Here is a 12704-nt window from a genome sequence, read left to right on the forward strand (position 1 = left end):
GGTTCTGTTCATTATCTTTATGGACAGAATTTCTAGGTGCAGCCAGGGGCCAAAGGGAGTCCGGTTTGGGTACCACAGGACATCGTCTCTGCTTTTTGCAGATGACGTTGTCCTTTTGGCTCCATCAAACCAGGACCTTCAGCGTGCACTGGGATGGTTTGCAGCCGAGTGTGAAGCAGCTGGGATGAGAATCAGCACCTCCATGTCCGAGGCCATGGTTTTCAGTCGGAAAAGGGTGGCTTGTTCTCTTCAGGTTGGTGGAGAGCTCCTGCCTCAAGTGGAGGAGTTCAAGTATCTTGGGATCTTGTTCATGAGTGAGGGAAGGATGGAACGGGAGACTGACAGGCAGATCAGTGCAGCTTCTGCAGTAATGCGGTTGATGTACCGGTCTGTTGTGGTGAAGAAGGAGCTGAGCTGCAAGGCGAAGGTCTCGATTTACTGGTCAGTCTACGTTCCTACTCTCACCTATGGTCTTGAGCTTTGGGTCATGACCGAAAGGGCAAGATCCCAGATACAGGCGGCCAAAATGAGCTTCCTCCGCAGGGTGGCCAGGCGCACCCTTAGAGATAAGGTGAGGAGCTCGGTCACTCGAGAGAAGCTTAGAGTAGAACCACTGCTCCTCAACATCAAGAGGGGCCAGGTGGCTCGGGCATTTGTTTTGGATGGTTCTTGGGTGCCTTCCTAGGGAGGTGTTCTGGGCATGTCCCACTGAGGCCCCCGAAGTGTCTGGAGAGAGGGAAGTCTGGGCATCTTTGCTTAGACTGCTGCCCCCGTGACCCGGTTCCGGATAAGCGGAAGAAGATGATGGGAGGGATGGATGGATGAACTTAAATTTGGACCTAATGATTGTGCTAGATTTAAAGGCAGGGGATTAAAATGTGTAAATTCATCATCAGTGATCATGAATGTCCATACTAAGTGTCTTAGCAATTTGTCAAAATGTTGTTGAGCTAATTCACTTAGAACCACAAACGTCAGCATCATGGTTATGGATGGATTATAAAATAGTGGGCCCCTGGCCAACAGACATGTAACAGACCCTTCCCTCTCTAACATCTGTAGGTGCAAGACTCACAGACTGTGCAACCATGTGTTATGTAGCCAGTTCGTGTATTCTTGTAATAGTTTTGTGTCTCTATGAAGCTTTGTATCTATTTTTATCCATTTTGGTTCTATTTTGTAGTTGTTTTGCATCTCTTTTTGTGTTTCTTATTGTTGCTTGGAATATTTTTGTGGTCATTTTGCTGGCTTTGGGGTTGTTTTCTCTCTTTTTGGTCATTTTCAATCAATTAATCTTTATTTCCAACTTTATTAAGTAATACAAGGAATCTGACTCCAGTTTAGTGGTCCCAGTGTGCACCAAATAAAATTGAATAAAAACAGAATAAAACAACTGATAAATATATGTACCTATATTTATATACCTATATTTCAAATGATATAAAACCATGATGATAAGTTACACAAGTAAGAGAACAGAAGGGAGATGTCTCTGAGTGTAACTACACACACACAGTGGCCTGGCCTATAATTGTCCCTATTTAAAATGCTAATTTCCTCCCTCCCGCTGGTGCCTAACTGTGTCTGAAGCTAAATTGCTTGTCATAGCAGGTCAGTCTGAAGCTAATGAATTCAGCTGTTCTTCCTTTACACTTACAGAAGATGAATGGCAGACAACAGGGGTGCTGGATACTCAAGGGTTTGAAAGTAATGCCTACAGCCCTTCTTACTTTCTCATATGGATTTCCACACCAGCCTGTGAATATTTCAGCATTTGTTTTGGATGAAGCTTTAACCTGTGACCATCTCCAATACAAGGGATATTTTACTCAGTCATGCTGACATACTCACCGACACTGCTCTACCAATCAGATTAGATATCTCCAGTCACTCCACACCAGCCAATTTCTGATTTCAGTGTCAAACTCTGAACGGGAGCATTACTTGTTTTATTTAAAAGGACTTATTATATACTTTTCTGTGCAGGAAATATTGACTTAATAAAACTGCCATGCAACAGTAATATAATGCAATGTGGAAGCAGTGTTGCTTTCAGAATGGAGACATTTTACATATAAATGCATCACCATGCACAGAGACACGCTTACAAAGAACCTTGTATAGGATGTATTTAAAGTTTTCTAAGCCTGCATCAGTACTACAGTGTAATACCCCAGTTCTTTAATTGGACAGCTCTGAATAACGATATAAGCAAAATTACAAACACGACCCGGGTTTCTCCCCCTTCCACAGACACACACACAGGCTGCTGGAAAGTGGAGTCCCTGGCCACACACAGCCTAATACATTTATAAGTTTTGGGCTAACCCCTTATCCAGATGAAGTCAGTCTGAAGACTCCATCTCTTATTTAGCGCTTCACATGCTTGGAGCAGCTGTGTTTCTACCTAGTCATAACAAAATGAAGAATTTCAATGTGTGTGTATGTTCTCACATGGTGTGTAGCTAAGGCATTCATTCATTTATTCATAATATTCTAATACATCGTATTAGAATATTGTATTAAATACAAGATTAATACAGGAAAAGAATTGGTGTCATAAGTACCTATGGTTCACTTTTCAGAATCAACATTCTGTCTACTAACCTTGAATCCCAATCCCAACCTGCAATCGGGCGAAGGCGGGGTCCACCCTGGACAGGTCGCCAATCCATCGCAGGGCTAACACATAGACGAACAACCACACACGCACTCCTATGGGCAATTTAGAGTCACCAATCAACCTAAGCTGCATGTCTACCAATTGTCCAGTATTCATTGTTAGCTACCACCAGATATCACAACACTCACACACCTGGTTTTTAGCACATTCTAGTAAGATGGCGTGGGGAGAGGTTGGCCTGCTCACGCCAAGGGCCAATAGTATTAGGATGCGTGTAAAGCCCAACCTCTGTACGAGGCAGCGTCTGCCCAAGAAGATAAATGTGACCACAGATAATAGCTCGTGGCTTTTTGGGGGACAGAGGTCCTGCAGATGTTCTGTTGCTCTGAGCCCAGTGCTGCTGTGCCTTACATGCGCCCAGACTTTGAGTAAATTTTCTGTTGATTATATACAGTTCTCTTGTGTCTTCTCTTCTCGCTCTTTCAACTAAAGAACTGGGTCTAACACCGTTGTTTCATCAAAGTTGTTGCTGGATGAGAAGATTGATACTATTCTCATAACTACATAGTAAGACTTCGGCTAGCAACTTCAAGCTTAGCATAATGGCTGAAAACAGGGAAACAACTACAGATTATACAAATCAGATACGTTAATGAGTTTTAGAGGTCTTGGTAAGTCTAATTACCTCTGAAAAGACCCATTAAGAAAACAAAAGGTGCAACAATGCATTGGACAGAGCGTGAACATTTCAGTCAATGGACTATCATCAGCACAACTACACATTTTTTCACACTGCGCCAATTTTTATACATGGAATAAATAAATTCTTTCTGCATCGTAAAAGATATGCTGTATTTTTTTCAACTTTGTGCACATATAAACAATAAAAAAGGCTGTGTTTGACTGAATCATTTCTCCTGTTCATACAGGCCATTAAGATAAGTTTTCTTAATGAGATTTTAATTTTAGTAATGGCAGAAAACTCCTACAGTTTGTTTTGTGCAAAAATATATTCAAATGTTTATCTGAAACTTAAGGTTTAAGTAGTTAATGAAATTAAGATGATGTCTTCCTAAGTTTCATCTTTTTGATATATACTTAAGTCTATTTGTATTTGCCTGGACAGAGTTTTCTGTTGCACTGCAGTGAAGTAACAAAAGTGTAACAAAAAAACTTTAATATATACTGTACTGTGCACAGAACGGGGGCTGTAGATTTTGTCCCCCATCACTTCACTGTACACTGGAAGCATATTAGGAGGAGTTATTTCAATGGCCATTATCAACTGGATGAATAATTACAGCAAGAAAACCATGAACCCATCCTTTGTGGAACTTTGTGCAGAACTGTAGATTTCTGGTGAATCAAGAGCACAAACCCTTTCAGAATTCTTGACCTCTGGACACAGCCAGGACAGCTGTTTCTAGTCTTTGTACTAAACTAACTGGCTTGGTCTGGAATGGGCTGCCAGAAAATGGTATCAATCTTATCCAACTCTAGAAATTAAAGCAAAACTGTATTTCACCAAATGTCAATACATTTTACCTAAAGCCATTAAAAGAGATCTATGACTTCACTTTGTTGGAGTTTAGTTGAGTAGGACAAGTAAAACAAATACCTTAAAACTGGACTCTGTTTATCCTTTGAAATGGTTGTTGCAACTTGTCAGTCTCATGTCTTGCAATAAAAAAATTATAAAACCTTGAAAATTAAAAAATAACTTATTCTTACTCTTGCAAATGAAACAATGCTTTATAAGGAATAAAATGCAATGCACCCTTTCTCACTACAGTGTGGTCTACTATGACCACCAGCTTGTGTTGGCTGTTAACTAATGTTAGCTAACTTTACATTGGTGTATAACTGACATCACTGAGTCAGTTTGATGACTTTATTTGTGCTGTTTACCTGCAATTATCCCATAACTGTCCCTTGTGGCCAATTTTTAGCCAAAGTCTCCTGTGTCACTGCCACCAAAGGGTTAAATATTGCAGTTTCAGGGGAATGAAGCTAATCTAAAACCTTACAGTGTCTTGGGCTAATCCTTCTCTCCAGTCTGACTACCACATTGTTCTTTGATGGTGGGTTTATACTGAGGTTGACAGGGTGTCAGTTGAATGTTATGTTGTATCATCTCTGGCCACATTAAAGCTCCTATAAAGCTCTAAGGATACAATGAGTATAATTTTCAGTGTCCGCTACATAATCACCTCCTCTGTCATTGCCCTGCTGCACATTAGACGATGACTAATAGGAGAACTTGTGCCAACAGATCTGATGTTTGTCTATATATTTAACTTGCATGTTGGGGGGATTTCCAGTATAACTGCCTGATTGAGTCTGATAAAGAGACCATTAGACAGTCTTCTATTTGCAAAACCCCTCTGTCCTTGGCTAACCACTCCCTTTTGCCATCCATTGGCCTCTGCAACCAGACCCAACAAATGATTGGCTCCAGGGGGATTTCTGAGGCACAGGACTAGTTAATTATTCTAATCCTAGAAACTGATAAGGAGATGTTTTGAATTTTTAAAACCTCTTCAAACACATACACACACACACACACTTGAGGCAGTGTGGTGTAGAGCAAGATGGGTTCTGCAAGAAAATATGAGTAAGCAGGGAGAGAAAGGCAGAAAATTAAGAAAAAGAATGGAGTCATAATTAAGCTCTTCCCTATTTCTCAGAAATCTTTATCTACTTTATGTGTAGTATTCACAAACTCTGTGTTTCCAGTCTACTTCTCTCCCCTCATTTTCAAACACTACACAGTGGTAGTAAATTATAAATATGACTGAACTCTTTGGATGGTGGGCTGTTCTTCCCCCCACTCAGTGATCAGTTCCTGTTCTCTTGCTGGTATACTGTTGGCCTTTCCCCTCTCTTTTTGTTAACTGACGTCTGTGGGCAGATAACACTGCTTCACTAATCCACAACTTGTGAAATCACTCAACTTTTTTTAATGTCTACCCAAAACTATCATAGCATCTGATAATTCTTGCCATGTACAAACATGTCATTACTGTGAAGTGTTTTTCCTTCTTTAGAGAGCAGGACCCAATGAGCTATAAACACTGCTTTTCCTGCCAGACTGATTTTCCTTTACCCTGCACCAGCTTTTACTTGATTCATAAGTCTTTACTGTGGGACTAGTTCCTAAACTGTTCAGTAGTGTTTTCTAATTAATAATAATAATAATAATAAATCTAAATGTGTGTCTGAATGTATCTGTGTTCTTTTTTGGTCATTAATTAGGGATTTCTTGTGTGTTACAGTGTGGATCATGTGGTAATAAACAGTTTAGTTTGTCTCTATCAGCTTTAAGCCAGTAACATCCTATATGTCTCATAACAAGCATAGTGAAGTGCAAAACTGCCTCTGCAGTTTTGCAAAACACAGAAACTGCAAGAGCTCAGCGATGCAACTCATCCTGCCAGAACTGAGGCTGCACTGTGGAAACAACTACACTGAACTCTGCAGAAGAAGAAAGAGCATCCCTCAGCCTTCTTAGCTGTGTCCTAACTCAGCCTTTGTGCTAAACTCCTGACATGCAACCAAAAAGTTTGACTAGCAGATATCAGTGTATTATCAGCTGCAGCTACTCACCTCAGCAGACAAAGCTTAAACCCTACACACCCACAACAAGAGACCTGCAAACCCTGAGAACTGAGACATTTGGCTCCACACTGTCAGATTTCTCCAGAAAAAAATGATCTCTCCACCTTCCCAGAGACATGGGTTCAAAACCAACTGAGGAAGGATCAAAGAAGTGAGAGAGGGATGTAAAAGGAAACAGTAACAGCAAAAAAAGAAACCACAAGAAAGATACTCTGCCAAGGCTTTCTGTGCTTGTTTGATTCCTGTTGTCTAGTTTTGTGTCCAATACATTTTCAAAAACATGCCTTTCGATACTTTTCATATTCAAGTTATATAAGACTGAGAGTTAAACTGAGGAGTTAACTGAATTTAAAGCACATGCTCAAAGAGGCAAACAGGAAAAAAGTGAGAGAGGTGGAAGTAAAAGAGAAGGGGGATACGAGAGTGATCGAGTATCTGTGGGAGTATAATTAAGTCCATGGTCTCCCTCTCTGCAGGCCTGCCGTATGCTGCTCTGGAATGCTGATTCAGTGCACGAACAGACAGAATAGCATGAGAGGGAGAAGGGGGTTAGGAGGAGGATGCAGTAAGAGAAGGGAGAGGCAGCAAGGGATGGGGTGATGCAATGAAGAGAAAACGTGAACTGAAGCAGTAGGTAGAGTTCCCATAATTTTGGATCACAAGGAAAAAGCAAAGTGTAAATAATGACAGGAAAATAAAGCTGCTTAAATGCAGGCAATACAATGGAAGATCATACATTTGCACACAAGAGTCACTTAACAATGAGGAGATGGTATGCTTTAATGTGGGTTATCTGCACAGTCTGTACCTGGCTTTATCAAGTGCTGAACATTTGCAGATGCCTCACAGACAGCAGCACACTCTCGGCCTACAATATCAAGAGGAGAACAGTGACATCTAGAGGCGTACCTATAGACGTGACCTGCGCTGATTCAGGAGCTTTTAGGGAGAAGGAAAAAAGAAAGCACGCTTAACCCCTCGCTGCTCGGAGGAACCGATAACTGCAGCTGGCAAATGGTTTTTCTGGGACGTCACAAAAATAAATAAATAAGGATCTAACTTTAATAGGCTGAGGGTTGTCACTGTTCCACTGAAATCTGTTGTTGCTGATTATCCAGAATATCAAGAACGGTGTGTATGGAAACAAATGCTGCTGGAGATTTTTTTTTTTATACCTGGAAAAATAAAAGCAAACTCTCCACATCATATTACTAGAGGTAAGTAACAAAATTTTACTCACACAGAAGCTGTAGTCTATGATTTTCCTAAGACCATTACAAGGCCTGCGTTTGTCTTCACTATTGATTTCATACAATATATATGAGTATAGTCAGGAGTGTATAACATATTTACCTATTTAATGAAGCTGCCTACTACTTATGCTAATATAATATGACATTTTAATGTAGTGTGATTACAGTGGTGTGAAAAAGTATTTGCCCCCTTACTGATTTCTTATCTTTTTGCATGTTTGTCACACTGTAATGTTTCAGATCATCAAACAAATTTAAATATTAGTCAACGATAACACAAGTAAACACATCATGCAGTTTTTAAATGAAGGTTTTTATTATTAAGGGAAAACAAAATCCAAAACTACAAAGCCCTGTGTGAATAAGTGTTTGCCCCCTAAACCTAATAACTGGTTGGGCCACCCTTAGCAGCAACAACTGCAATCAAGCGTTTTCGATAACTTGCCATGAGTCTTCCACAGCGCTGTGGAAGACTCATGGCAAGTTATCGAAAACGCTTGATTGCAGTTGTTGCTGCTAAGGGTGGCCCAACCAGTTATTAGGTTTAGGGGGCAAACACTTTTTCACACCACTGTATATGATGATATACATCATATAGTGAACATTCATATGCCAGTCCTGGATACGGTTCCCCACTTTCCATAGCTTGCACCCAAACCTTACAGGCTTGAATCAATTATGCAAAATTTAATTTAAAGTCTGGCAAACAGTGGAGGCTTGTGCTCAGTGAGGGTTTTCACTACTTTCATTCTGTAGCTTAGAGTCTTCTCTTGGCAAGAGGCCCCAGGTTGTGAGCAGAGCAAACCGCTGGGCAGGAGGAGTGGAAAAGTAGTCCCTCTGTTTCTGAGAGTAGGTCTGGACTGGACAGATGATGTCTCTGTAGCTCCAGTCCTGAAGGAGCAAAGGTTTCTGGTTAATTTCATATTTAACTACTACTATACTTCCGGCTGTTCCCGTCAGGGGTCGCCACAGCAAGTCCGATTCGCATGAGCAAATCTGGAATCCGGATGCGGATGCCCTTCCTTACATCCTGACACAACCCTCTCTATTTAACCAGGCTTGGGACCGGCACAGAAGTCACTGGCGTGAAACCCCTGGGCCTAGATACACACTCACTTAATTTCATATTTAACTATGTGGTAAAAACCCATTAAATAATATACTGGGACTTTCACTTTAGTTATTGAATTACAAACATTCTTATTTTGTGCATATCAGGATTAAATTAGTACACAACTGAAACACTTAGAAGATTTTAGCAAGACCTCTAACATGAGGCTCAAAATGTAGAAAAATTTTAAAAATGAAAATGCTATTCTAATGCTAAATAATATAAAATAAGATATCTGACATGACAGACAACTGAGATCCTCTTGGAAGGGGCCCCCGGGACAAATAAAACCTCCAAGATGTAGTTGGTCTTTTATCTAAAGACCATCTCTCTGCTGGAGTTTGGTGTCCCCTGGTGTCTATTTATTATGGATGCAACAGAAACTATAACAGAGGTCCTGCACCTGCCAGCGAAAGTTGAAAGCCTCCAGCAGCTGTATCCTGCCCTCTCTGGTGGGCACACAATCAGGGGGATTCAGCTGCACCATCTCCACTGTTACATCTCTAAACACCAAGAGAGCTCTTATGGCAAACCAGCCCCCGAACCTCGGATGCACACACACTCCACACATTTTCTGTGGGTAAATAGACAATAAAGGTAATAAACAGAATGCTACAAAATCTCTACCAGAACTACAGTGATTTGATTTAGTAGCAGTCATTTAGATTCCCTCAGAAATGAACATCATTACTTTTTCACCCCACGAATGATCAGTGACATCAGATTTTTGGTAGTAGAAAGCCGCACCACACATGTGAGCAGCAGTCTGAGCCAAGAACTTCGGCTTCCTGCTGGGCAGCAGCTCATAGTCATAACTCACATCCACCTTCTGTCCTGGGAAACACTGCAGGACAGGGAGAGGAGAGGGAAATACAGTACATTTCACAGCCTGATCTGGGAAATGGTTACAGGTGTAACTATCCCTAACTAGAGCTGAACAAAACAACGTCATATACTAGGAGACCATCAGAGATATTGTCACACAGTTTATACCATGGAACCTTGGTGAGGTTAACCCACTACGTGGCCCCGTAGGAAGAGCATGCTATTGGTCCCCTACTGACTCTATGTGCCTCCTGCTGTCTGTGCACTGTGCGTGTAGACAGTTGCCTCAAAAAAACCTATTAAGAACATACAGTACTTCAACTTACACATGAAATTTATTGTCAGGGAGCTGGTCAGCAAACTGCCATGGGAGGTGGATCCAGTATTTTTTGACATTTAAAAATAATACATTTGGAGCACAACAGTAGCCGAATGTTTATAGTGCATGGCCCATAACCACATATCCACAATGTCCATGATTTGATTCTAGCCAGAGACCTATGTTGTGCCTCCACTCTCTCCATGTTTCCTCTCTGCATTTCTGTGCAATCTACTATCAAATAAAGGCTAAAATGCACCCCCCTCACCAAGAAAAACCTTACACATACAATATATATATTTATGTAATATGCAGCAAGTAAAAATCATATAAAATCATATTCCCTCAGAGCTAACAGCGTTTTCATTTAGTGAGTTTATAAAAGGATGAAGTAATAATGTAGAGCTGTTCATGAGGCAAACATCGTACTTGTTTGGGTCATTTTCCATAATGTGTGGAACAAATTTAGGATGTATTAAATTACTACAAAACAACTTACATTGATTGTACTGAGTATGAGGGCCTCTGTGGCAGGTCTGCTTTATTCGCTTGGTAAGCCAGCCTTTGTGGTATTTACCCACTTAATGCTTCTTTACTGGACCATTGTTGTCATTGTTTGTAAAGCAGTGTACATGATTTGCAGGGTTTTATATTAGTGTATGTTGATTTTAAACATTTAATTTCCTGATTATAAAACCACACATACTGTGTTAGAACAACTTTATCCATATCATCCAGCCAACTTTATCTCTGTCAGTCTGTCCCTCCATTATACTCTTACACCCTCACCTGTGAGACAGCAGATGAGACACAATGTTTGACACACTGGTCTATGGGATCAGACAACCCCTGGCAACCTCTCTCCTCCATGAAGGGCAGGAAGGCTTGTTCAAACATGGCAGGAGTGCTGAGCACCACCACAGCCAAGGTGTCATCTGGGTAAGCCAGGTGCAGGGAGGGACGCAACACAGAGTTATACCAACCAATCTGTAACAATGAGGGGAGAAGTGCAGAGGCAAAAACAAAAAAAGTTCAGCAAGAAAATATAAGTGAGGAGCCATGAAGCACCAAGAGATATGTCATTTGTAGGGTAATGAACACGTGCAGTTGGTAACTAATATGGAATAAAGAAAAAATAATGCTCTATAATGCTTTGGTTGTCAGATAAAATGACACAATTTTACTAATGATGATAATGTTACTGGCTTTTTCAACTCTTCACTTCCCAGGTCCACTAGCAGATGGATGTGCACCTACTGAACTGCATTTTGTTCACTCTGAAGCCTTTTGTTCGTGTTGTAGGAAGAAATTCGTGCCCCAGTACCTTCAGATGGTAGACTTCAAATCCAAGTTTTGATAAACGATCGTTTAGCAGTCTTATTACACCCTCCACGTTGACACTGGAAGCCGCCATTGTCATATGTCAAAACAAAGCGTTGGATTGTGGGATACGATGTTTATTATCTGCCCCAAAATCAGAACTTACGATAGACTTGCTGTTTTTACAATGATTTGTTCTGACTAAATGAGTGACTATAATAGAAAACATGATATGATTTCTTCCGTAGGTGTTCTACATGACTACCACTGTAATTCTGTAAATGCAGACCAATAGAGTAACGTCCAACTACAATACCCAGAAGGCCCGTACAGGTACGTCACACGCAAACACGTCGCCTTTATGGGCTCCTGGATTTAAAAGTCGCAAGGTTTTCTGTGAGTGTTAGCATTGTCTTGCTTATTCATATAGCAGCGGTATCGGCATCTCTATTTTTAATAACTTGTATTTTGTGTTTTCAGAAACGTGGTATGTGTTATTAGCAAAAGCAGACTTAATTCATTGTCTTAGACGATGAATATTTTTTTACCAGCTAATAACGTAACGTTATGAATACTGAGGGAAAAGTCTTAAAACCGCTGCTAATTGAATTGGGTAAGATATGAATTAGTCCAGCAAATGTTGTTTAGTGTTTGCAATAAGTTATGCTGTGTCGAAATGTTTGTGCGAATTTCGTTATTTCTGTAAGCAAGGCTCTACCCCGTTGAGCTGCCCATTAGCTGGGGTTCCTGCCAGGTTTATTCCAGGTTCAAAGATGCATCTGTTCCTGGAGGCTGGAAGGAAGTATTGCCTCCACAGGAATAGAGATAAATTAAGTAGACCATTTACATTGTCACAGAGCCTGCACATGCTGGCACCACGACTGCACTGAGCTGAGTAGCATATGATAGCCGTCATGCAAAGGTGCAAATATCCAGGTTATACAATATCCTATTGTAATTTAATCCGGCACAAAGGGTCAGAGATCTCAGCTAAGTTGTTACCTCACCTACAGGTCTAAAGTTACTGTATCACTACCATACAGAAGTCTTTGATGTATCACCACTGACTGGCCACACAGCACTGCCTTGCATGACTTTTTAGCACCAAGGATCTAAAATGAACCATCTATTGCCAATGAATGATGGATCTGAAACACTGATTTGATGCATTTCTTTGTAGATCACCTCAAAAATGAACTGGGACAATCAGCTGAGCGCGATCCTGTCTGTAGCAGATGGCAGTGTTGCAAAGATGAGGGTGAGTAGTTTCAAATGGTCTTTGCCTAATTTATGTGTGTTGCTGGGAATAACAAAGTCATTATTTTATAGGAGTGTGTGTGTCCCTACTGTGCACCAAGGAATTTTTTTTTTGCGTCACTGCTGAGTACAACACAGGAGAGCCATCGCAGTGGTCTTGTAATCATTGTGGCATTCTATAGATGGCAGTAACGCTTCAGTAACTTTTAACTAATGTTGGGTTAGTTCTGTAATTAAGTTTCTGATCAAAGAGCCATTTGGAAAAACCCTGTGAATTTGAAGAAGTGTTTATATTTATATTCACAGGAGAGGCTGACTTCACCAGGGAAATTATCCAAAGGAGAAGGTGGGTGAAAATTTTCACTTTTTTTTTTGTTA

At 40.7% G+C, this 12704-nt stretch overlaps 1 protein-coding gene across 2 annotated transcripts; it reads right to left on the reverse strand.

Moving 5' to 3' along the window:
• Nucleotides 1–8074: 8074 nt before the first annotated feature.
• mmachc (metabolism of cobalamin associated C) lies at nucleotides 8075–11972 on the reverse strand. 2 transcript variants are annotated; one of them, XM_020625308.1, is made up of 5 exons: nucleotides 11788–11972; nucleotides 10539–10736; nucleotides 9297–9449; nucleotides 9009–9179; nucleotides 8075–8385 (listed from the first exon to the last, which is right to left on the reverse strand). In XM_020625308.1, exons 1-5 carry the CDS (start codon nucleotides 11935–11937, stop codon nucleotides 8218–8220), a joined length of 840 nt encoding a protein of 279 aa, XP_020480964.1. In that variant the 5' UTR covers nucleotides 11938–11972; the 3' UTR covers nucleotides 8075–8217. The 2 variants fall into 2 exon arrangements, with proteins under 2 accessions (XP_020480964.1, XP_020480965.1); XM_020625309.1 differs by lacking the exon at nucleotides 11788–11972 and adding an exon at nucleotides 11074–11391.
• Between the last annotated feature and the right edge of the window lie 732 nt (nucleotides 11973–12704).

Source organism: Monopterus albus, unplaced genomic scaffold (assembly GCF_001952655.1).
Source record: "Monopterus albus unplaced genomic scaffold, M_albus_1.0 scaffold352.1, whole genome shotgun sequence".
NCBI classification, from domain to species: Eukaryota; Metazoa; Chordata; class Actinopteri; order Synbranchiformes; family Synbranchidae; genus Monopterus; species Monopterus albus.